Source organism: Ostrinia furnacalis, unplaced genomic scaffold (genome assembly GCF_004193835.3).
Source record: "Ostrinia furnacalis isolate ACB-3 unplaced genomic scaffold, ASM419383v2 OfSCF2912, whole genome shotgun sequence".
NCBI classification, from domain to species: domain Eukaryota; kingdom Metazoa; phylum Arthropoda; class Insecta; order Lepidoptera; family Crambidae; genus Ostrinia; species Ostrinia furnacalis.
In genome coordinates this window covers 374,702-402,174 of record NW_021133151.1, presented here as the reverse complement: position 1 = coordinate 402,174, position 27,473 = coordinate 374,702, and the positions used below count along the sequence as shown (strand labels likewise).

Below are 27,473 nucleotides of genomic sequence, written 5' to 3'. Positions count from 1 at the left end.
TCTACCAAAATGGTATAAATATTTTAGTATGGGTGACCCATGGACGAAATGTCAAAAAATTGTCAATACGTTCGTAAATCACGGCACGGTACGGTTATCTCTTGCTGTGTTTTTAGAAATAGTCCGTAGGTAAACGCGCGTCTCTTTGTTTTTAAGTGTGTGTATGGAGATTTATTGTTGAATTAGTCGGTGTGATAGTGTTCTTGATGGTTTCGGGTGACGATTCCAATGGTCGTTTATCTCGTAAAACTACGAGGTCTCCGAATCGAAGGTGTAAAAAGACAGATGCAGACCTAGCGAAGGGGTCAGCGTTGCGAAATGATTCGCAACCTTCGGTCCATAAGCGGAATCTTTACGTTGTTTCGTACCCTATCATTATTTTGTTTAATATACTGAGGTCTATTTTGTACCAGTTATTTATAATTTTTAAGTATTTGTATTCGGCGTCTAATCGGTTGATGCACAAGCCTCGTAAGAACGGCGAGTGTAACTTGGAAGTGGTGGTGAAGGACGGAGTGGTGTCGACGGAGATAGCGCACGGGGAGGAGATGTCTCACATACACAGCGTTGGTCCAGGAGACCCCCTTCTGGCTAAACAGAAGCATCACCATCGCAAGGCTTTTGAGTACATTTCAAAAGCGTTGAAGATTGATGAGGAGAATGAGGGTGAGGATGCTAGTATAATAGACAAATATTGTAAAAATTTTAACTCGTAAAGTCTTAGTACTCACTAAGCTTCGGTGGCAGCTTAGCTTGCATGAAGTTGTGTATTATATTTTTTTGTCATTGATATCTTTACTATTTTATTATACTATTGCTTTTTTCTTGGTGTTTCTCCATAGTTTTTCTTTATCATTTGTTTTATTATGTTAGAATTGATAAATTATAAAAAAAACTGAGAACACACCTTTACTTGGAATCTAATTGGATTTATTGTTTCATTGTTTATTTACTGTGTCAAGCTAATAGTTAATTCCAAGTTTTAATTAATAGCAATATTATTTTACTGCAGATTTACATAGCTATTATTATATCTTTGTCTAAAACTTATCAAATCAGTTCATATTTTAAATAACAAATAGATTTTCCAATATTCATAGTGTCATTTCTAAATAGAAAAATACTTTTCGTCGTTAGAAGTAGATCTAGCGTATTCTATCTCCCTACGCAGGTCAGAAAGAGTTAGCGATAGAGTTGTACAAGAAAGGTATATATGAGTTGGAGCGTGGCATCGCAGTAGACTGCTGGGGCGGTCGCGGGGACGCCTGGCAGCGAGCGCAACGGCTCCACGACAAGATGAAGACCAACCTTGGCATGGCAAAAGACCGACTACACTTCCTTGGTATGAATAAACTTTCCAAAATTGATACATCACTTCTATGTACTTAAATGTATAGTTATTGAAAGTGCTACAGCTTTATTTTTATTTTGAAAGTTATCTGTAAGTTTTTTTTGTCAGAGTTATGATGTAAAACTTTTTATTGAGTAACAATTTAGGCTTCTTAAATTATTCCACCCACAACACGCAATTAATGAGACTTGTCAAGTTTAAGCAGTATATCAAAAACTTTATAGTTACTTCACTCAATATTCATCATCACTAAAGTATGTTAAGGTAAACCTAAACATACAATTTTATCGTCATACAAAAACTAAGTTACGACGCGCGGCATTCTGTTCATACTCGTATTGTTATTATGTTCACAGGCTCGCGCTTTTCTGCATTTTAAATTTTTTGTATCATGTTCTATTTCGAATACGTTATATCCGTTTTTATATGGACGGACTACGCGACTACCCGCGATTCACGTATCTTACAGATGACTTTTAACCCAAAAGTGGCTGTTTGTCTTGCATGCCCAGCTTATTTATTATTATTTCGTAACTGTACACCCTTCGAATATCCTAACTCTAATCGAAGTTACTGTATCCTAATGTAGCGAACCTAGTCGCCCTCAGTAAGTTGGGCGTTGAGAGTGAGCCCGAGAGAAGCGGCAAAAAGCCCACGGAGTCACCTCTAAAGGTCCGCAGGCCACTCGAGAAGTCCAAGACAACGTTACTGGCACATACCGAAAGTAACAGTGGTCAAACGAAGTCGACGACTGAAGGTAGACAACTCTTGAACTTTGCTTAGCTTCGTTTGACGTAACCTACTGCAAAAGAATCAAAATTAACTAAAACCTCCCCGAGTGATTAACAGTTTTTTCAACACACACTTAACATTGGTTTTTGTATTGGTTCGAGTCGATGTTTGCATGTGGGTTCACTGTGCTTAGCACCGGTTTTGTTGGCTTATGTTACACGTACGATTTGGATTGCATAACAGTACCATTGATAGTTAGTGTACATCCTGCGTGCATGTCATTACAAGTGCATTCAGCGTCATATAGTTCGTGACGACACCCAAAGTAGCCAATAAGTTTGCAACACTTCTTGGTTACAATACAATAGGTTGTGTTGTCTTTTTGGCCATTTTAAGTGTGACTGTACTGTACATTAAAGCCTGTGTCTCGCAATATGATAGTCAGATCCAGACACAAAACTAGACAAAGAAAGGTAAAATCGATTTTCTCTGGCTTTGTTCGAGTCTGACTGTGTTAGAGGTCAAGTCTGGATAAACTTGTAAACATACCTATCAACGACCCGTATCAATAAACCGATCTTAATCTTTCGGTCACTGATAAATAGGTATCTTAGAAAAGAAAACATCCAAAGAAAAATGTACACAGAATATGCTCACAATTTTTGGCGCAGTGTCATGTTTAAAATTCATCTCAAATTATGAATACGGTTCTGAATTACTTTATTACGGCCTTCACATGACTGCCCATTTCTTGAGATAATCGTTTAGCTTAAATGGCGCTTGAAAATTATCTCTAAGTGTAAGTAAATAAGTGTTATTAACGACTCAATTTATTTCACTAAAGCGAAGCGAACATTGAAGGTATATAGTCTAGCCTACACCTTTCACTTTTGCGTTGAACACTGAAAAACGAGTAAAACCATACGACATACCTACTTACTACTCGACGATTAATTTTTAGAAAAGATCAATTTTACGCATAGGAAATTGGCCGTCCATTCCCCGTCACTCGCAATCGTTGTTGGTTTATGTTTGACATTATTGAATTAAACTTTTGCTTTCAACACTCGTCCGACAACATTTTATAGCCGGTTTCATTTACGTATCTTTCGAGCTATTGTTCTTCATTACAATAAACGTGATTTAAAGATAAAATCCGGTGCTCTATCAACAAGTTTTTGTTCTTCCTGGATTTTATCTGTAGTAATAAATCAAGTAGATTTACAGGTGCCATCTAATCTTAACAGCCAGTAGCCCTAAATTCGCTATATTTTAACAAGGCTGCCGCTATCTAGTTCCAAACTTAGCTAGTTACCTACCTATAGAATTACCGTGCTATAGAGTCCCAGATAAAGAACATAAATTAGTTGAAGAAACAGACAGATAATGTTCGTGCTTAAACCCAAATATTTGGATATCGAATACAGATACGCTGTGAGAGGGCTTAAAGTGATAATGTCCATTGTTGTCCATGCATTTAATGGAAATATTGGAATAGTGCGGATATCGACTATAAGGGCCCTCGCCCACGACGACTTTTTGACAGCATCGCTACTAACGCGCGTTAGTCGCATTTGCAACGCACTTCAGAAGTTATGCCAACGCGCTACAGCAGCGCGACTGCATCGCTACAAAAAGTCGCCGTGGGCGAGGGCCCTAAGTCTACTAAGATAAGCTGACCACTTCAATCCGGTAGTCAAATAAAGCAATCTTATGTCGACTCTACATAAAAAAATAAAGGGAACAATATACCACAAAGAAGATCGATTCATGTTACGTGTCGATGACTTGTCTAAGAGATCCTCGACAAGGTCCTTGAGACACATCGTTGACAGGCGCGAAATCGCTTAAGTGCTTGACATCCGCGCCAACAGTCCTCTAAGCAGTAAATCTATTGCGATAAAAATGGGCTCAAAAGTGATGGAACTGAGTCAGTACCNTGAATCAGTAATTCAGTATCCTCAAGGGCTCGTAATCCAGTTTTGCGAACACACATTTTATTGTATTTGAAATTCGAATTACACAAACCGGTTTATACAAAAACACGTACGCTACTATACGGGTTTCTGCAAAAAACGGCATGTCTCCGTGGAAACAAGCCCTTCATTGCTTCACTTTGCAATCAAAGCTAGATTGCTCAAATCACTAGACAATTTAATATTATAGTCAGATCGGTGCCAAATGCCAACGTTATTTGGTTTTATTTGTAAAAAAAATTGCCAGTTCCTCTTGGCTCTGACTGTATGTACAGTAGTATGGACCCTTCGCGATATCCAGAGGCAAATAAAGGGTTTGGCCTACACTCCTCCAGCGCTGGCCAGGCGTGGGATTGGGAGGCCTGATGATAATATTCACATAGTATCATCCTCAGTAGACTTTTACCTTTTCCACGGAAGATTGACTTGACTTATGGTCCTATGTCCCCTAGATGGGGCAGAGGGCGTCCAAAACAGTCCTCCATCTCGTTCGGTCTTGAGCTTCTCGCTTGATCTCGCTCCAGGAAGATTGAGGTTCTTACTTTATTTTCCTGGTTGGTTTAGGAATTTTGGGATCTTGAAAGAGCTTAATGTTCCTCCCATACACCTATATCTAATTATTCATAACCACCCAAATCCGAAACTGGGTCAATTGTCATCTCAATCACGTTCCGACTGCCGTCAATTACAGCGACACACTCGGCGGAGCGTGGTCGCACACCCACGCTGTACCCGAAGCACGAACATATCATTTTCGTTATGGTATGCTAATAACTTTGTGTGAAAAACAAAATAGCGCCGTTTAGGTTGTACAAGAAAAACGATTACTATAGAATTATGATAGTTTATCATGCTCAGGATACTCGTCTGTCGCGAGCGAGCCTAGCTCCCCAAGCGTTACGCTTCAGTACTCCACCGGCATGGTAATGGAACGCTGATTACGCTCCGATAGCCTAATACAACGGTTATTGATATACCTATCGATTGCTGAATGCTGTTGACTCGTTTAGGTATACATGAAATTAAACTGTTATATTGGAGTCTTCCAGCGATTTGGCGCCTAAACGGGTCCACGGGTCAAGTCGCTGGTTCAAATTTTTAAATATTTTTTCTTCCGGCAACTGGGCCCACTCTTAAGATTGTAGAGTAGAATTTTGTTTATTTATTAATATTCTTCTTGCTTGTCATTACATCAATCATACCCTAGCCTTTTATGTATTTGCAAGCGAATTTCCGTGATTTTAAGCGATTTTGTGAAAAATATTATTGGCAGGTAGTTGCTAATCTATATATATAAAAGAAAGTCGTGTTAGTTACTTCGCTTATAACTCAAGAACGGCTGAACCGATTTAGCTGAAAATTATCAGGGAGGTAGTTTAGAGCCAGGAGAAGGACATAGGATACTTTTTATCCCGTTATTTATTGCCATTAAGGCGGAACAAAGTTCGCCGGGTCAGCTAGTTGCTGATAAGATAGGCCCCCTTAATTGATATTTATTGTCCGTGGTGCATAATCTTTTCTTAAAGGTTTTAAACCTTTGTTTGTCACCGCTTTTTGTCATCCGCTTTGCAATGGAGGGAAGTCGAACCTTAATTTAGAACTCCTCCTATGTTCTTCTGATTAATTTCGTTGCGGGTCCAATGACAGTTTAACTTTCCCCCGGGACAAACTTGATCTTCATTGGTTGGGTTTTTATGGCGGTCAAGCTGTAGATCCTGGCTACATAGGAGTTGCAGTGGTGGGAACGAGAGGTGGGAATAGTCCCGTAGCCTTTTATGTGATATCTATGTTATTTATAATAGTAAGAGTAGTAAGTATTTAAGCACGCAGGCTGATTATTCCGCTCTCAGTCCCAAAATTGTAGCTACAATCCGGGTAAACCTCTGAATCCGACGCTTAGGTTAGCTTTCCACTAAATATACGCAAGAAAAAAAGTATTTCGATGTTACGTGTTATTTCGTTTTGTTTCTGAAGGGTTATGGTTTTGACTAAGACTGAAAATAAATCTACACCTAATCATTCTCTCTTTCGTGGAAAATGACCCTTAAAATTGAACACTATGTGTACAAGCTTTACCCTCCTCAAGTCCCAAAGCCCAACACCAAAGCCGCAGTTCCAAACTCTCGGTTAACTATATTGTTTGCATTATCGGATTAAAACTTAATACAACATTTTGAAACTGGATTGTTGTGAATGTCTACTGAATTCAGACAGCTCGTTCGGGTTAAATCCAAAAAGTTTTGTTGTTAAAATGTTAAACAGATGTTTGGCATCGTTGAAATGTGATTTTAATTTAACTTCCCATATTATGAAAGAGTTATTTTCATTGGCTTACCTCTAATCAGTCTGTAGATCATTATAAAGTTTAACACTTTGACATGTTAAGTATTTAGTGGCAATAAGTGAATATGTTGTTATAAATCTGTTGCTGAAAATGCACTTTCATTCCGTCTTTCTTTGAATTCCGTCCTCAGCTAAATTAGCTCTCCTGAATATGGCAATGACTGAAATATCCTTCAACAAACACCATCCAAACTCTAGACCTTAATCCCTTACAAAATCTCCCAATTTTAATCTAATTTAGAAAACCATTGGGCTGAAACTCGAGCCTGTTAAATATCACCTTCGTTTTTTCCAAAAACTGGACTTATTGATTTCAAATGACGTCACCCAGTGAATGATCCCTTGTTCTAATCCTGTAACACAACCCGGGGCAATTTGCTGCCCTTTCCCCTTGCGTGTTTTTCACGCTACATTCTAAACTGGTAACCAAATACAAGAGCTAGCGGGAGCGGAGGCGATAGTAATAACAAAATTAGAATAAAATATGAGTCCTCCTTGATGATACTACGAGTTTACCTATTGCTTTATTGCTCATGTCCTGTCCGAGGCTGCGCCTGCGTCGACTTGAGTTTGTTGTTTGTTGTTTTTTTCATAATTTTTCAGTTTTCTTACGGAGCTCGATTACGTTTTCTAAAATAAACGTTACTTCTTATAACAATATCATCTATCTAAAAGTGAGTCTCGTTGAATTCGACCCAGCCGTTTAACAAGATAGCAGCAGTAGGTACCATGGATGAACGCAACCATTTTGTAAAAAGGTAGAGCTTTTACAAAGAATTTTGTTCATTTACAAGATCGTACGCAATTACCTTAGTAAATAAATGGCAAAGGCAACATTTTTTTACCTGACTACGCCAGAAGGAGGTTTATGTTTTTGTACTAAAGGAAACTATTTTATTACAGCTGACCTCTAAGAACTGTGAACCGTGTGTAATTATCCATCGTTTCTCTCTACGTAACTACAATTAGTAGGTCCACAGAGAATTCGTTGACCGGTAGGGCAAGGGCAAACAAAAGGGCGTTTCACGTAAATATTCGGCACATAACTTCCATCAGTCGTCTTTATATCTTTATTACGAGCTTGAATACGTTTTATTGGTGACTCAAGAATTTTAAAATCTACATTCTACTCTATGATAAAGAGGTTTGTAAGTTCTGTTTCTGTTCTGTTAAGCGTAATCTCTGAAAACTTTTGAACCAATTTTGAAATTTCTTTCTCTATGTAAAGCTACATTATTCCTCAGCGATTTTTTTGTCAATATAAAATTATATTAAAGAGTAGGAAAAAAATACAAAATTATTAAGAGATAAGTTAGTTACACGTGATTCTTTGGATTTGGAAAATTGATTGTAAACAATGATCCCTCCTATATTCGTTTATCATGTATGTTTCATGCCAAAACTGTTCAATTTTGGTGATTTTTGTATAGAGATGATACAAACTTTAAGTGAACAAAGTCGCGGGCAATAACTAGACATCTAATACAAGCGCAATACAAATAAAGTAAAAGTAAGCACAGACAAGTCGGCCCGTTTTAGGCGATTGGTCAGCAATTTAATCTTGACGTCGTGACTCATGTTTGTTTGAACGTGATGGAGCACTGAACTGTTCTGAAAGCTTGAACAAAGAAAAACTACTTTCTCGCTTTGAGTTCTATAGCGCTGGAAAAAATATCACGAAAAGAACCGAAAAAATGGCACGGTTAGACGTCAAACCTAAATAAGATGTATGTACAGTCAACAGTGCTCATCATCCTTCCTGCCAAAAAATAATGACAGTCTATTCAATTAATTACGAAACTTATGTTCGAAGAAGAAGATATAAGATTTGACTTTGAAAGAAAAGACCTTCGTACTTGAGTAACTTTTTATTTTGTCTGACTGATAAAGGGATTTTTTCCTCGAATTTGTACAATGTCGTACAAAAACTCTGCCTGTTTAGTAACCGGGGTTGTCACTGGAACAGTGAGTCATACAATTTAATTTGGTGGCGCCCAGCCTAAAAACCACTGGGGAAATATTCTTGAACCATTCGATTTCTAATTCGCACACGATTACGCACAAATTGTAGCGTGTAAATAAATAGTCTAAGTGGTTTCGGCAGTCACATACTGCCGAAGTGCCGATTTTTGAAGTTGCACAAATTCGATCCCCATCGATCATCATCTGGATTATCGTGGCACAGATTAAGATACTAGATTGTGTTGTTCCTAACACTAACTTATAGGATTAGCATAGCAATTTTAGTAATACTAGAGCAAATATTACAAAATTTTTAAAAGTTCCTGTAAACTTTGTTAAAACGTCTATGCGAGTTTCAATTCTAAAGTATCAAAAATACAACTCCACGCTAAAAGTCCAACCAAATAAACTATCGTTACGTTCGGTAGTGTTACTCAGCTGTGGCATTCTGTTGTGACTTGTAGGCTTGACAAATAACCGAGTTCGCCTCAAGAAATAGAGCTTCGAAAGAAAAACAGACCGAAACAAATCCGCTGCTTCTAAGTAAATGACTCAAGTTTATTAATAAGCTTATGTTGTTGTTGATTTGTTCTGTTTTCTGTCTATTAATGTATCGAAGTAGCGAGTTAAACCCGCAGTAAGTTAATAATATCTACACGATCGCGCTTAGATTAAGATCTGTCATAGCTATACTTAATCTTTATCGAGCGTCTTGTTATCGTAACCGATTTTGAAATACAAACAAACATAACTGTAAACTTTAATATTCCTATCATGAGATATGATATGGGGCATGGGTGACGTATGTATACTATAGGAATACAAACTTCACTCCTTTTAAAATATTTTTGCCGCGAAATGTAGCCTTATGTTCTTCTGCATACTTTGATAAATGATTCTAGATACAACAGGTAGATACCCGTAGTCGTTCCTATGATATCTATGAGTCTATGACGCACATACAAAACGTATTGTGTCGGGTGTGTGACCGAGTCATTTGGGAACCGCGAGTGCTAATAAAACGTTTAAATTGAAGCTAAATAGATAATTGGCTAAGGACGACGACTCCTGAATTGCTCTAATTCGGAGAAAATTGCGTCTCCACAGGATCAGTGGTAGAGCAGCGGTTTGTACAGTCAAGCTATCACTATGACGATCTTATACAGTAGTAATAGAGGCGGTTTTACTACCAATATGTGAAGTTAGATACTTTTTCCAAAATAGAAACTATTACAACTGACATAAGATGCTACAATCTTTAGCTTGATGTGAACGCTGAACAAAAGAAGCTGAACTGCTGAACAACAAATCCCTGCGATTAACTAAATTAACCTTAGGGGTTAGTGGAGTAGAGAACTAGTCGATCTTAATTTACTAAATTAACTTGATTTTCTGTAACCTAGCTCTGTAATGAGTTATCCCTAAGTTTTGTTGGTTTCGCACTCTCTGTTTTGTGGTCTTTTCTACACATTTTTTACTGGTAGTTTTTACAGATTTTAAGGCTCATTATAGCTTATTTAACTTTCAACTGTATAACATTGTTTTTAATTACTTAAATGTTATTCTGAGCTTTGTTACGTCTTGTTTGAATAGTGTAATTGGTACTACCGTTCTATTCATGAATAAATAAATAAATAAACATAACATGTATGATGTATGTATGACTTATTATTTGTACCTCGGGTTACACATACAGTTCTAGTTATTGTAAAGTCATACGCCCGTATTCACAAACATCTATGAGGTCTCCCAGTGCGCGTGGACGCACAGGGTGACACACGAACCAATCACAGAGCTCTATTCAACGCTGTGCGTTCGATTTTCTGCTTCACTTAAGCAAGCATCGTTTGTGAATACGGGCGATAGCCTCTAGTCTCAGTGCAGGTAATAAAGCACGTGAGTTGTAGTAAAATATGCCATACTTTGCGTGAAAAATATGGAACTTAAACCAAGTATATCCAGTACATTTCGCGAGCATGACATTTGCTATATCCTACATTATCCAGTTCCAAAGGACACGCAACACGATATCTTGCACAATTTCATGACACACTTATCTTATGAATAAAATTGATTTCATACGAAACGAGGTCGCACCAATAAACTAAAGAACGCGTCTGCATCCCACGGTATATTACGCAGGTAACAGCAGAATGGCTATTACCATAACAATAATAATGTTTGTCTGTGTGTTGACTGTTGTGCATTGATCGGACGATGTGCATGTGGCGTGGAACGAGCGATGTGCATATTGTGACAAGTGAATAAGTGACCATTTAGATGCACATGTTTTCAATGCCACTTGTTTTTCTATTTTAGGAGTGTATTAAATATACTAAGAATTGGGTTGACTTGACACCGCCAATCCATTGCCATACTTTTGATAAGCTATTAATTCCCTACATCCAAAGCTAATAAAAGTACTAATTTAAAACTTTGGGCTTCCGGGGCTAAAATTAAGTTTAAGGTTACTCAATATTTATTTAATGGCTTCCATTATAAACTTCAATACTAGAACATTCTAGACCCTGTAGGGCACAGCTATTACAAGAGAAGAGATCCATTTTAGGATAAATTAATGGTGTCAAACACCGTATAAATATTAACGTCTCACTTGTAGAATGGCACAGGCCATCTGTCTACTATGTTATCTAAAGGTCAATTGAAAGTCTAGGGTTATTTCTGTAAACAACATCTCCATCTCATGCTTACAAGCAATCGATTTTTTCTTTATCTTTTGAATTTATGCGTCTCTAATTTGACCTCTGCAGAGTCCACTTAACCTCACCGTGACTCTTGGTTATTGATTCGCGTGAAAATATTTTTAGAATTCTCTCAAACATACAATAGGAGACGTAGGTTGTTTAGGCGTTTTCGCCCTAAAGAACGAAAATAGTCTTAAAGACTTGTATGACACTTTTGCCCCTTCGTCATAGAAAAGTCTACATTTTTACTTAAATAAGTGCCAAGCGTTCATCAGCTAAAACGACAAGTTTGGTGTTTGTAGAGTCTCTCCAGCGCTTTTATCCGGCTATGACAGAGCAGACGGAGGGTATTGTTTAAAAAAGGGTTTATAGTGACATGCAAGTTTCGAGTACCTACAATCTAGAATCTAAAAGGGTCTGCAGGACACAGGCTTTGTTTCAACCGAGGGTGCATGGGTTTATTAACATTGTACATGCGAGCATAATTTCGTAAAACAGGTAGGTTTTGGGTGTAATAATTGCATCGACTGTTTCCGTTACTTAGCAATTCCATTTTATTTAAGTACCTTTTACATTAATATGTATTCCATTTAATACGACTAATAGCTGCTGAAGTCTTAATTACCTGGAAATATTAGCAAATTGAATTAATGTTTTGCGTTGTTATAAACAATAATTTTATAATTAAAATTAAATGTAAAAATTATACTTACTGCTTCAGCAGACGGAGCTTTGCATTTTGTTTATACTTTTATAATCAGCTTACAACATTAATCCTATTTTCCGCTGTGAACTTTTAATGTATTTTAATTCCATATTTATAGGTGATGTTGAAGAAATAAGCCGACTTAACTGTTAAAGAAACTAAGAAATACATTATTAATTTAATAAAGCTAGTAGAATCATTAATGTAAGGATGTCTAATTTATAATATAACCTGAGGCTGTAAAAAGGTATCCACTTTGTAGAGAGCTACTATTGCCCATTGCATAAAGAATCGAACTACTCAAATCTGTAATTTTATTTGCAGCTTAATACCGTACATTGAGAATTTCATTCATTCTTACTACAACATTCATAAGAGTCCCAAAACTCTTACAATAGCGTCCGATTCTTTCAACATTCCCAAAGCTGTACAACGCACCTTATCCAGCCGTTCTAACACCAATTTCTCCTATCAGTGGCAGGCCGCAAGTTGACCACGGCTGGGCGGCGCGCTCCCAGCGTGGGCGGGCCCTTGATGAAGTCTCAGACGCTGCCCAGGTCTATGGGCAGGTCTTCATCCCAGCCTAACAGCTCTAATGGGAGTTATAGCAGATACCCTGTGAAGCCGGCGTCGACACCGCCGGCTGTGAAACGCCAGCTTTCGGTAAGTTGATGTCTAGTGGAGTACAGTTGAAAGCACAACCAACAGACTGCACTTTTTTTCAAAATTGCTCTTAATACAACTACTCATACTTAATATGCCACAGCTGCTTACCCTGACATGCTATCGTCTATACAAACACTTAGGTCTTGAGTAGGTTCCGTATTTTCTGTTCTCTCTCTCACTATTGCTCGTGTCAGTTTCTGTTTCGGAACAGAGAGATGGATAGGTACTTCAGAAAACACCAAATCGTTCCTTTGTTTTCGTAGTTTTGTTATTGGCACATAGACAGTTCAGTATTAGGTAAGTAGGTATCTGGTATTTTGCTGTTTGTTACATATTGAACTAATTGAAAATTGAAATTGAACCATTGAATGGTTAAGTCTGACTCATAAACGTGTAAAAAAGCGGCGTATGTTGGTTTAGGAAGTTCAAGGCCGGCCAAAACATATTGAAATCTAGAAGGGTGCCAAGTTCCATAAGGTAAAAAAACTAGTTAATGTTCCTTGCTACCCGCTAATGTGTTACTTGGCAAGTTTTCACAACTAAATTCAGGAATATTCAACCAAAGTTGAACTGTTTTTGATTAATGGTCACGCAGTAGTTAAAGACTCAGGGGGAGTATTTCAGATCTCACGAACGCCAAATTACAATTCTAAAACAGACAACGGCACTTCAGGCTATATTTTTTCCTTGCAATTTCCACCCCTATTCCAAGTAGGTACATTAGATGCTACAGTTTAATTCTTTTGTCTAAACAATAAACCTTGAGCTGTAACTGATTTTCTTGCACCATACTCGTGCGATTACTTATTCCACACCTATAGGAAACAGAATCCTTATAAGGCCATTCGTGCGGCCTACTTCCTTAGTCCTTTAAGCATGTCCGTGAAGTAAATAAAGGGGCTACTTGTGCATTATCCTGCCGTTTCTGTGTGCATATTTAGTTGCACGTGAGTTTGTAGGCATGTTTATATGCTAAAGCTGGGTTACACCATCATACTTTAACTTTGACAACCGTCAAAAATCTGTCAAACTCCATACAAAAAACACTGGTTATCGTTATAGTTACGGTCAAAGTTGAACGATTCTGAAACGTCAAGTGGCAAAATCGAAAATAATAAATAACCCAGTATTGATAGCGTCCTCTTGTAAATGACGTTTTCAATGTTTTCCAACGTGGCGAAAATCGAAACTAATAATTCAGTGTTAAAAGTAACGCCCCACAGTGTTTTTTTTGACCCGTAAAAGTGACATTCTGTTTTTATCACTAATATCCAAAGTTTAACTTATAATTATTAATGTTAGACTAAAACACCCAGGTGACAAATAGCTATAGTTTATTTTATTTTTTTAAATTTTAGAAAATTTATTTTGTACTGGGTCAAACTACAATTTTATTATTATTTAAAGAAACGTACACACTAAGCTTCTCTTTGCATTGCAGGTAGGCAGGTTGGTGTATGGCGAATATTATTGAATATTATTTCGGAACCCTAAAGAAAGTGGAACTACGTAAGGTCATTTTTTGTGACAATCCTAACATTTTGGAAAAAATATTTTTTCTCGAAATTGCGGCCGAGTTAGAATACCTATAGAAAAATTTCAGGTGATACAGCTTATTTTGAGAAATTTATCTGACCTAAGCAGAGATTCTACTTCGGCGTAGAAAAAGAGAAAAATAATAATTTCTTAAATTTAAAAAATAATCATACCTACTGTCGTTCCTATAACTACTTTTAAATAATTATAGGTGCAATAATATTCGCCATACACCAACCTACCTACCTGCAATGCAAAGAGAAGCTTAGTGTGTACGTTTCTTTAAATAATAATAAAATTGTAGTTTGACCCAGTAAAAATAAATTTTCTAAAATATTTAAAAAAAAATAATCTATAGCTATTTGTCACCTGGGTGTTTTAGTCTAACATTAATAATAAGTTAAAATTTGGATATTAGTGATAAAAACTTAAAAACAGAATGTCACTTTTTCGGGTCAAAAAAAAACACTGTGCGCCCTCCTGTCATTGTAATAGGGACTGTTCAGTGTTAGACAACTGTCTTATCTCTAGTGGTGTGGCGTGTAAATAGCCTAAAATTGCGGGAGACGAGATATGTGTGGGGGACGATTGGTGACTCCAAAAACTTAAAAATATAGTCACATAAAATGAAAACCACCAACCTGCGGATCAGGAGACGGAGACTGAGCTTCAAGGGTCGACCCGTCGATAATTCTTGCGGTTTTAAGTCTCACGAAAATTCAGCCGTTTTCTTCACATGAGTGTTGCGTTGACAGACGTTTCAAAGACAAAAACGAGTGCGGATTTTCTTCATAATTTTCTATTGAGGTTTCTCGCGTGGTACTAAACACTGGCCACCTCACTCCTGCGAAGGTGCTGGTCCCGAATCCGATCAACAGATTGATAGGAAACCATTCTATGCAGCTAAATAACTTTAAAGAGTTGGAGCCACCGAAGAAAATGAAGTTTAAGGTAAAAAAATGCAGAATTTAGGCATAGGCCCAACCATTTATTATATCATGATTATTACTTTCTAAATAAATCATTACTACAGGGCACAGAGACTCGAAACAAAATAAGATTTGTATGTGACAGATTCAATTTCGCGATAATATACGTAATATTGTTCTACGTGAAGCTAACAGGAAATTAAATCTGTCACCAATGTTAGGTACTTTGTCTTCAGGCGCAGGTAAGTTTGTAGAATAAGCGACTAGCGAACTGTATTCTAGCTCTACATAAAGAATGATCATTCTGTCTGTTGTATTTCACGCCAAACCAAAATAATTTTGCTATACTCAGATATAGGTTAATAGGTTAGACCTGGGAGAGCTTTTGCCGCCAAGAAAATTATTTACAGGGCACGTGATATAGATTTTCCATCGTGTAATGCAAACCGAATCACACAGACATAACCGCGTGCAGTAGCTAGTAGCATTAATTATACAAACTTAGTTAATTTACTAATGTAAACGAACCAACAGTCTAACTGTCACTTCAACCACCATTCATACTTTTCAGCCTGCAAAGTGCATGCAATAACTTTAAGAGATAACTTGAACAAATGACGGCGCTTTTTCACATTTTTTACGATTTACTTAGAGAATATCCGCTTTTATTTAAAACTATAATCGTATTTTACAACTCGCTAACCTTATTTAATGCTAGATAGATGATAATTTCGCTTGTCTTGAACATTTTCTTTGTGTCTGACATACTCATTATGATAATGACTTCTGCTTTGGACAGCATTAGCATTTCTCATTCTTTATTTTGCAATTGCTTTCGTAACACTAATTAACGATCTTTTATTGTGAACAATGCGTAAAATATTCGAAAAAATCTCAGTTATTATCGTGTCCATAATAGTTTGACGTAACAAATAATAAGATAGGCAAATATTACACGCTTTGAGCCATACAAATACATCGGTCATCGGCCATGGATATACCTTTATTTCGAAGTAATATGTAATTGTTATGTATTTATTTATGGCAGTGGTGGCTAACTTGATTAGACATAAGATCTACTGTTTACTAACGAAACCCTGGGCGACCTAACATTTACATACTTCTTGAAATTTTAAATGAAACAGCATAATTTAGTACACAATCATGTAGTATTTTTTGCCACGATTGACTGGACCGGTTGGCCACCCCTGATTTATGGTTAACACCTTTGTTATTTTCATACAGAAGGTCAATCCGTAATCTGACATATTATATGGACCCTACCATGGATAGATTAGTATGCGCGTGCGCAGATCACAATCACTATTTGTGGATACATTATTGGGAACCAAAAACAATCCCTGATTGACATTTGACAGTTGACAGGCAGAATAAGGCTGTATTCACAAACGATGCTTGCTTAAGTGAAGCAGCAAATCGAACGCACAGCGTTGAATAGAGCTCTGTGAACGGTTCGTATGTCACCCTGTGCGTCCACGCGCACTGTGAGACCTCATAGTTATGTTTGTGAATACAGGTGTTAGATTAGGATTGATTATGAAAATCGGACGTAGTGTATATTGGATAGATCCTATCTGTCATAAAGATATTACATGACAAATTATCTATCGCTTGACTCGTGTGGAGTCTCAGTTCTGCGGATAACCGCATATCTATTCTAAGTCAGATCTATCTCTTCCGTGTCAGTTAACGAAGAAATTGGCCTGAAAGTTAGAGGTTGTTAATTTCATGTGCTAGTTTCAGAAAATGATCCTTCATGACTAACTTTTTACTTTCATGTGCAAATTAACTTTGTTCTTAATGTAAATGTTTACTTATACAGCCTTCGTACACATAACTGTAATGTTTTCTTCGCTTTACATTATTTGTAGTCAATTTTGATAAAAGGGATGGATATTTTTGATCTTAAGACTTCCCACGGGAAATTCACGGTATCAATTTACACGAACAAGAGCTAGTCATTAATGTTCATCGTATTTATGAACCTAAGTATGTAGGAACCTAAAATCCAAATTTTTAACCTATTTTTGTTCGACGTCGAAAAAATAGGCGTTAAACGTTCTCATAATGGCTATATTTTTTCACAACGTCCTTCCATTAGTTTAATTAAATGTACATCAATACCTTTCCGCATTAATTTCAATAATGTCTTGACCTAGATAATGCCTTTGTTACGTCTATAGAGACCTTGTGAATCAATTATTTGGGTACCTCAAACATATTTTTGAACTTGAGTGTTTCACAAAGAAGGTGCACAAAAGAACCTTTAAAAAGAAAGCACTTTATGAAACTCAAAACTAGTTTCTCTTTAATTAATAATAATTGTTTGGTATCAGACGAGCGGAATTGAGCTTCCTTTGCACTCTTGATAGTCTCAATAAAATGTAATTACCAATATTCACATTCACTTTCATTTTAAACTTGTAATTGAATGGCGTCGAATCTGCGACAATATTACTTTACTGGCTTATGTAGAGTCGACAGCACATCATAAGGGAGAGTCCGCTAATTTGGACCAGTTTTTTTCAATCCCATTTTACACACAGTTTTCTTTTGTTTTTGCTAATGTCCATGGTATATATCAAAAGGTACATTATTCAACTTACTATTTCATAAGTATTAATTAACATGATTGTTGTATATTTAGCACAAATCAACAAAGTACGAGTTCAGACCTTCGGTCCAATTTACCCAACCGGTTGGATAATTTGTACCACAGGGTTACTAAATTGAATTTCAATAAATTTCAAGCCTATAAAAAAACTATGGCAAAATATTATACGATACATTCTTAACAAATTAGGAAACGAAAAGGAACAGTAGTTAATAACATAGACAATCGATATTATTTTACACGTTATCACGATTTTGAGTACAAGTTTTGTAATTCCAATTATCGTAACGCACACTTGTACCTAATCTACTTTGCCAGTCTTTTGCTTTCATTTATTGTTAGTCAAACATAACTACGCTATTATAACTTCAAAATATGATTTACTAAAAAAAATTTCAAAATCCTTTGGTAAAGTTCCATACAACTTGGTGTGGTCCAATTTAGCCGACTAGGTGATAGTGCTTTTAAAAAATCGGTAAAAAATATAGCTTATAAATACCGAAAAATGTTTCAAATAATTGTAATCCACACTAATTTACGCTTCTAAATAATATATTAGAAACACCCTGTGATTAAATTTAACAAAATTACAAACTAAACATGTATTGTCAATATTTAATTGAAAACAATGAAAAAATACTTTTCAAAATAAAACACACGTGTTTGTTGTCACCGCCAAAACCACATGGCCGATATTAATTGATTTTAGTTGTGTATCGCTGAGTGTTGCAATTACAGACATTCAATAAATACTTTACGAGATATGAGGGTGGTACAATTTACCCGGCGGTACAATATACCGAACTCTCCCCTATACTATAGATATTTGCTGCAAAATAGCTTGTATTACAATGAGATAAGATGCCACTGTGTTTAGCTTAATGTGCAATCGTCCGTACATACAAGGGACTATTCCTACCTCTCGCTCCCACCGCTGCAACTCCTGTGTAGCAAGCAGTGATCAAGTGATCAAGTTTGTCCCGGGGGAAAGTTAAACTGTCATTGGACCCGCTAACGAAATCAATCAGATGAACATAGGAGGATACAGTAAAGATTCGACTTCCCTCCAGTGCAAAGGAAATGACAGGTCGTCCGTACACAGTCCAAAGCTTATGAAAGTCAACATTTTTGTTGCCAAAATACAGCTACATAAAGTTTCTTTACTAGTCTTTATAGCTCGATGTACTGCCGTCGTCCGTACAAAGGGCAAACAATTTACAGAATGCCTTTAGCAGGCCGTTCATTCGTGTTGCTTATGTTAGTAGAAGTATGCAATATGCATGCTCGGCATCGAAATAATGTAGCTTATTAACATCAATTAAATTCCACATGCAACAAAGCGTGCTCCTAGAATGGGTATTGATTTTATAAACATGGCGGTTGATACAGGATCAGAACACCATGACAAATCAAGTATCATACATAAATAAGCCTTCCGTCAAATAAATTTTGATATTAAAATCTGCAGTTTTTCGCATATTGAATTTTATTCAATATGGTGTAAAACTTAAAAAAAAGACTTTACTAGCTAGCACATAAGGACTCTTTGCATGTGTACTTAAGGTCCGGTTTCCACCAAAGCGGAGCGGAGCAGAGAAGTGTGTTGTATATCGCAATCAGATTTCTCGCACAGCCCCGCTACGCAACGCACCGCCGCCGCTACCAAATTCTATAGAAAAATTTGACGGCCCGACACTTCCCCGCTACGCTTTGATGGAAACCGGGCCTATTTTATAGGCACAGAAACAGATATGCTTTGCAAAAGCTAAATCGAAGACATAATCAATAACATTAACATGCATTAACACATCACTAACGCCTGCACCATCACTCACCACCATTAACATCACCATACCTCTCTCACGTCAGAGCGCGTATCAGGTGCCTGCCAACGGGTCCCCGATCCGGCGGGCCGTGGGCGGTGGGTCCCAGCGAGGGACCCCCACCAGGAGCCGGACCCCGCAGCCGGCGCTGTCGGTGCGAGGAGTGGACCCCAAGCTGGTCCAGCTGATACTGGACGAGATTGTGGAAGGGGGGCCTAAGGTGCACTGGGACGACATCGCTGGACAAGAGGTGAGTTGTAGCTTTAAGCGCTCTTTTAAAAATGACGTTCTGAGTCTGAGGAGTCGTCAGTTTGCAGCATCGCACGCGGTAAATAATGTGACACAGCGTTGAAGTAAAAATCAAAACCGATACCAACAATTAGGCCTTCGTCACACTTAACAGTAACTTGCTTTGCGTAAGATCCGCGACAGCATTTCCTTCAAGTGTGGCAAAAGATTTAGTGTGCCGTATTCAATAATGTCTTGCTCAAAACGTCTAATTTACGAGTAAAAGAACCCTAATCTCAAGACTGGGTAGGACACAAAGACTGACTTGTGCTAAGTTCTTCTGTGGTTTCTGGGTGAAGCTCAGTTCACCTTTGGCCAAGTGATGATCACATCACTTTTCGTCAGAAGAGAGTTTCCACGCTGTCTTGATCTAAAAAGAATATTTATTTATAACCAATATGATATAATATGCATAACCAATGTATTAGTCTTCTTGTTGTAGTGTAGATGGATACAAATACAACGAACGACTGTTCCACGTATCTTGGCAGCAGTCCAGCATATTATCAATACAGGGCATATCTATAACAAATATTCAACAAAATTCAACTCTTCGATTGAGATCAAATCGATTGATTGCTTCTAAACAGAATATACAAATCTGGGTTCTGAAAAGTTATTTTGTATATGCGTATTAACGAGATGAAGAAATACACTCGTCTAGATAAGTACCTTACATGTTGTATAATGATGATGATGTTTACAGACGGCAAAACAAGCGCTCCAAGAGATGGTAGTCCTGCCGTCTCTGAGGCCAGAACTCTTCACGGGCTTGAGATCTCCAGCCAAAGGACTACTACTGTTCGGCCCTCCAGGAAATGGTAAGTCAAAAAGAAAAAAATGAATACGATAGGGATCACAAAGACTTATCAAACTCTATATTATAATGTACTAGCGACCCGTTTTACCTCCATAGGGGTTGAATTTTGCAAAATCCCGTCTTAGTGAGCACCTCCTGGGTTCCCCCCATGCAAAATTTGAGACTAATAGCATTTGTAATTTCTGAGATTTCGTCATGAGAGAGGCAGTCAATAAGTAACCTTTCGCTTTTATAGATATAGATTGTTATATTGCCCCTATCTATCTATATCAGCCTTTGGGGTTCATCTTAGAATCTTAGAACATAGCCCTCCTCCTAAACTTTCTTTACTTGGTTGATTCGAAAATGCCCTTACCATCAGCAACCTAAAACCTACTGGTACTGGGCGCCTAGGACCGGTTCTAAACTGTCACGTGACAGTTCTTTGTCTAAACAGCAACAAACCTCTACCTGGAAATCTTATTGTTTATTCTTTAGAGTTTTACGAACACGTTTCTTTGTCCAATAGGTAAAACTCTGCTAGCCCGTTGCGTCGCTGCGGAATGCTCAGCCACCTTCTTTTCGATATCAGCAGCGACACTCACGAGTAAATACGTCGGCGACGGTGAAAAAATGGTGCGGGCACTATTTCAAGTCGCCAGGGAGTTACAGGTAATTTGATACTTATGTGCTTGATATTTAGGTACACTTTTCTAAATGTTTTAATCTTGTAACATTTGCAAACATATAATTATTTGGTATTCGTCACACTTGTAGTGGAAAACTACAATATCACGCTAGATGTCGCAGGAGACCACCAATAATTTGTGTGAATCTGTTTTGTAGGTATTTATCAAACTAAATGCTAACATTTTAGCTTTAATAAAATCTTTTATGTGCCTAAATTGTTAGCCTAAAATGCTGGAGTCAGTACAGGCTTATTTTATGACTGGATGTCGCTATAAATGGAATAGAAATAATATGAATATGAAAAAAGATGACACTCCGTATTCGGGTCAAATAACCCGAATACGGAGTGTCATCTTTTTTCAAATGTTGTACATTCGATCTACTAGCATGACGAGAAAAGCCCAGAAATTCTTTGAAGGTCTTAATATTAAGACGTGTTCCTTAAATACCGTTAGAGCGCTGTCACATTTAGGCGATTTCATCAGCGCGACAAACGCGCAACAGACGTGCTGCCGATAATTTCATACAATATGACAGCGGATGCCTGCCTTCACATTATAAAACCGCCGCTGCCGCGCTGCTGTCGCGCTTCTCACGCCCTAATGTGAAAGCGGCCAAACGAACCATCTGTCGTTGAAAATAAATGACGATTCTGATTCTGTTACTTATTCTCCAGCCGTCAATAATCTTCGTGGACGAGAGATCCTCGTTTCCATGTCAGCGCTCGAGCGGCGTGCACGAGGCGTTGCGACGTAGACGGTTCAAATCATTTTGGCTGTGTGACTGTATAGATGGCGCTTTTACACATTTTCATTTAATTTCTCTTCTTCAGCCGTCAATAATCTTCGTGGACGAAGTCGACTCGTTACTATGCGAGCGCTCGAGCGGCGAGCACGAGGCGTCGCGGCGGCTGAAGACGGAGTTCCTGGTGGAGTTCGACGGGCTGCCCGCCGCCGGCGCCGACCGCCTCATCGTCATGGCCGCCACCAACCGCCCGCAGGAGCTGGACGAGGCCGCGCTACGGTGAGAGACTTAAACCAGTCACATTTTTCCAGGAGAGTAGGGACTATATCCCATAATAGGGGCGTTAATCGTCTCATCGTCATGGCCGCGACGAGGCGGCGCTATGGTGCGCTTTTTGCAGTCATATTTTGCTAGGACAGTAGGGACTGCTTCTCAGAATAGGGGGTCAGATACTGTTCACAAATAACTAAGTACTCAGCCTTATCGTCATGGCTGTCACCAACCTCAGGAGCTGGATGAAGCTGCTCTAGGGTGAACTGATTACCAGACATTTATCACGAAAACTGGTAGGAGACTAGATGCCAGGTACAGGCAGGCGCTCTGGCCCACCGTCATAGCCACCAACAGAAAGAGCTGGATGAAGCTGCTCTACAGTGAGCTTCAAACATCATCATCAGGTAATTTAGTCTACTGAAAGATCACGCCCTCCTCTGGTAAATTAAAGAGGTCCACTCGAACTTGTTCTACTCTGGCAGAAGCAAAAAGCTAAAGAAAATAAGTAGATAATAGGTGGTCAGATGTCCCAGAATAGAAGACGGACACTGTTCATCGTCATCATCACGACCGCCTCCGACCGCTCGCCGCTATGCGAGCGCTCGAGCGGCGAGCACGAGGCGTCGCGGCGGCTGAAGACGGAGTTCCTGGTGGAGTTCGACGGTCGGTGAGATAAACCAGTCACATTTTTCCAGAAGAGTAACGAGACTATTCCCACCTCTCGTTCCCACTCGTGCAACTCCTATGTAGCCAGGATCAACCACCACCAACCAGAAGTGTAGGGACATACTTGATCAGACAAAGACATGACACCCCAGAATAACCAGGAACTCCACTTGGAGGTGGCCGACCGCCTCATCGTCATGGCCGCCACCAACCGCCCGCAGGAGTTGGACGAGGCGGCGCTACGGTGAGAGACTTGTGCCAGGAGAGTAGGGACATACTTGATCAGACAGATACGACGCCCTAGAATAACCAGGTATCACTTGAAGGTGTTCGGCGCACCAATTTAGGCTACCAACCGCCTGTAGGAGCTGGATGAGGTGAGCTAGTTAAACAGTAAAAAGTAGAGACTTAGACACTGACACGGCATCCTAGAATAACCAGGAACTCAATTTGGAGGCGTTTGGCGCACCAATCGTCTCATCGTAATAGCCGCCACCAAAACCGCTCGCAGGAGTTGGACGAGGCGGCACTACGGTAAGCCATTTTGCAAACAGAGAGACAGATGCCCAGAATAACCAGTAACTCCACTTGAAAGTGTTTGGCACGCCGATTGGCTCATCGTCATGGCTACCACGCTATTATGAGTGATTTTGTGTTAGGAGAGACTGCATTCCAAAATAGGGGAGCAGGCAGACACTGTTTAGATAGATAGATCCCAGTTTAATTTATTTCTATCATTTTCAGGCGTTTTCCCAAGCGAGTGTATGTGTCGCTACCAGACCTGCGCACGCGCGACTCGCTGTTACGAAGAGTGTTAGCACGGGGAGCGGCCGCGTCTTCATTGAGTGATGACGAGCTAGCACGGCTGGCAGCGCTGACTGACGGATACTCGGGAAGCGACCTCACTGCGCTGTGCCGAGACGCTGCCCTAGGACCTATCAGAGGTAAGAACGTATAGGCTAAAGCCTGGTCCGTGAGCACGTAGAATTTTGTCCAATGATCCCAAGCTACCCATCCTTATCGCTCGCGCGTAATTATATTGCTGTAGCGACTGTGCGACGCGCGCCCGCAGTGAGTGTGCGAGCGCGACAGCAACATAATTACGCGCGAGCGATAAGGATGGGTAGCTAGGGGTCATTGGACAAAATTCTACGTGCTCACGGACCAGGCTTTTCCTGCAGTACTCACTGCTGTGGCATGTATGATTAAGAGGGGGGTGTCTCCTCATCACTGATCGATGATAAGCTGACGCGGATAGCGAACGGAAGAGTCAGACCGTCCCTCGTGTGCCCTAGGTGGCACCGTACCCACCATATTATTATGCCTTTTATTATATGGTCATCGAGAAGGGCTACAGGTCACAAAAGAGCACACACACCCAAGCCGCTGTCTTTTCGATGTTAACTGGGATGGGGTACTCCTCTTTTTCAGTAGTGTTGTATGGGTGGATACCTCTTCCGCCCATAGACCACTATTGAAAGTCTTTCTAGGACATTCAGCAGGCCCAAGGACCTAGGCCTTAGGCTTTCATTGCAACAAGATTGTCTATCCAAGATTCCATAGTCATTTACCTGACCTAACCATGTGACAATATTTTCATAACAACACTATTCTCTACCCACAGAACTCGACCCAGAGGAAGTGAAATGCCTGGACCTCTCGCTGGTCCGAAGCATCACGTTCCAAGACTTCATGGATGCCCTGAAGAGGATCAGGCCCTCAGTCTCGCCTCTCAGCCTCGTGGCCTACGAGAAGTGGTCCGTTCAGTACGGGGACTTGGGCCTATGAGTGAGGGCGTATGCTAATACAGGTAATGCCATTGTAGATCTTATGTATATGGTTATAGAAATGTTATTTCATTAACAATTGGTCCGTGCAGCACGGGGACTTTATACTAATACAGGTGATTATAGTTATAGAGATGTTATTTCAATAGCAAGTGGTCCGTGCAGTACGGGGACTTGGGTCTATGAGTGCGGGCGTGTCCTAAATCTAATACAGGTACCATTGTAGATCTTATGTCTATAGTTATAGAGATGTTATTAAATTAGCTAGTAGTCTTTTTTACACTTGGAATAAGGTTGTGTTATCAACTTTGTGGCCACTTTGGGTGTCACAAACTATCGCAAACTACGACGGATTGCTCTTCACCGCTGACACATATTGCGACGGAACAAGAAACCATTCTAGACGTTTTTCATACGATTATGTGTCCGCCACCGCATGCCGTATACCGCAGCCTTGTGCATTGCGATCGCGAGACCGCAGCTTTAGGCTGAGAGTGCGGGCCAATGCAATATCATTGTGGCATTTAAAGCTATGATAGAGTGAAATCTTTTTGGTGCACATTTTTATCAATAAATCCTCTTGTTTATTAATTTGTTGTTTACATTTCAGGTATTGACTACGGAAGAAGGAAGGTAAGTCATTAATTTTAAAAATGTTATTTTCTAAGGGACGTTGAATTATTTATGTTTGTCTTAAAAGCAATGTGACGCTCAAATTTTTAACGAATCTCCCTCCATTCACTTTTCCGTTGTAATAAAGACGATTTTTCCATATCATTTAGTTGTGACATTATTAGTTATGTGAAATTTAATTTTATTGTGTTGTAATAAAGTGCGTTTTTGAATGACGTCTAGTCAAAATACCAGTGTTCGGCAGTGGGTAATAGAATAATGTGTGGTCAGCGATTATGTACAGTACAGTCGCTTCCATAAAGTACGGGATTCGTAATGAAACGAAGGACTTCATATAATGTAATGTGTTTGTTGTAGTTAATAAAATTAGTAAGTGATATAAGAGAGCAATGTGAATTTTATAATTCTTCGATTTTTCTGAAATGTACAGTCACGTTCAAAGTGATTAATATTTTGTATAATGCCTGGTCGAAATGAATAACTTTTTACATATTTAACGGTGACTTCGAATAATAATGTGCCCAAATATAAATATCAATCTTTAATGTTAAGGAAACGGGTATTTTAAAGATGCAAGTCGGCTGAATTAAAAAGTCGCTTTCGATGTTAATAGATGTCAAATGAACGCTTTCTGTCAAATACTTTTTTATTCAGTCGGGTTGCATCGGCCCTTTTTAAAGCCCGTCCAAAGTCAAAAGGATGTTAAACGCGTTTATTTTATCATTTTTGCTGTAAGTGTACACAAATTAAAAGTAAAGCAAAGGCATGATGGTAAAAAAATACTTGGTAATTTTTACAGCGCCATCTCGTCGTCGCACCTAGCGAAGTTTTACCATTGATTTGTATAATTATGATTATTTTTCTTATTATAACATTTTAATGCTGAAACATTATTTAAGAGTACTAATAAAATAATATTCTATAGTTTGTTTGCAATTGTGGCAAAAATGAACAAAAATAAACTTTTGTCGAAATGTTGGCCTCTATGTCAAAATTGTATTAATTTGGTCGTATCCTTTTGGCTTGTTCGGATACTTTGCTCTTAATGTTTCAACACCCGAATACGAAAACTCGAACAAAAATTTTCGCTTAAAACTTTTCTTGCCGTCTGTATTTTATTAATGAAATATTTTTTATCAAGGTTTTATTTACAACTCTGAATTATTTAAACACACTTTTTTTTAAATATAATATTTTCAATGCAGGTGAACAAATAATGAAATTGTTGTACAAAAATAGTGTTAAATGTTTTATATTTGTAGTACCTCGTCGTTTGTAAATTCCAATGATTTAGTATGTTGCAAATAAAAATTGTATTAATGTTGACAACCCTAGTTAAACTAAGTAGTCTTTTATGAATACCATTTAAATAACCAATTATTTCCACGTATTTATTTTATTTTTAAGTTCAAATTATTAATCTATATTAATTTATATTTATTTATTATTAACAAGGAGGCTATGTAGTTTAATTTTTTAGGGTTGTCAACAATAGTACTTTGTTAACAAAAAATAATTTGCATTTTCTGTTCGTAAAATACGTTTTATTAAGTTTTAAAAAAAGTTAACTCCTTGATTTGATGAAGTTTTTATGACCTTTTTATTATTGAAGTTTATAAAAATAATTAAAATAATATGCGAAGTATACTCAAGCAAAGTATACTCAAGCAAATAAATATGTATAAACCAGAGAGGTGAACAAATGGGTCAAATATTATTGCGACGTGTTATACCTCTCACTCGCTCCATATACTGAGAGAGCGAGACGTCACGATGTCTTCAATCTTATGATTAATTAATTATCACTGCTGTAAAAAGAACATTACAATTAANACAATTAGAGTTTATTTAATATATTGTTATGAAATGTACTTAATTCTAATTATGTTGATTATTAATTATTTCGTCAGTGTATTGTAATTTTGCCGTGAATTTGTTTATGTAGAGTTATAATGTGTTTTTTAGTGTACACTATTGTATCGTGCTGCAAATCTTATGAGAAAGGGTTTAATTCTGACGATGCATTATCTAAACTTGATTATTAATAATAATAACTTTTCTGTAGTATGAAAAAATAATCAATATCTTGATTCAATACTTGCAAGGTTACTTGCTAAAATTATACAAGAACAAATTAACAGTTAAGTTTAGAAATTCACACCAGAATTGACCCCAATGTAATAATTTGATAAAATTAAAACGGGTAGTTTCCACTTCCTTACAATTAAT

The 27,473-nt window shown here is 38.2% G+C and overlaps 1 protein-coding gene across 3 annotated transcripts; it reads left to right on the top strand.

The window, feature by feature from the left end:
• The first annotated feature begins 81 nt into the window (after positions 1 to 81).
• Positions 82 to 26,635, top strand: spas (spastin). Of its 3 annotated transcripts, none has more exons than XM_028310114.1 (11): positions 82 to 666; positions 1,172 to 1,342; positions 1,941 to 2,108; positions 12,251 to 12,438; positions 19,423 to 19,614; positions 20,359 to 20,473; positions 20,981 to 21,123; positions 21,974 to 22,164; positions 23,569 to 23,768; positions 24,449 to 24,634; positions 25,222 to 26,635. In XM_028310114.1, the coding sequence occupies exons 1-10, from the start codon at positions 207 to 209 to the stop codon at positions 24,610 to 24,612; spliced, it is 1,992 nt and encodes a 663-aa protein (XP_028165915.1). In that variant the 5' UTR covers positions 82 to 206; the 3' UTR covers positions 24,613 to 24,634; positions 25,222 to 26,635. The 3 variants fall into 3 exon arrangements, with proteins under 3 accessions (XP_028165915.1, XP_028165914.1, XP_028165917.1); XM_028310113.1 differs by having other exon boundaries at positions 19,411 to 19,614; XM_028310116.1 differs by lacking the exon at positions 1,941 to 2,108 and having other exon boundaries at positions 19,411 to 19,614.
• The last annotated feature ends 838 nt before the right edge of the window (positions 26,636 to 27,473 follow it).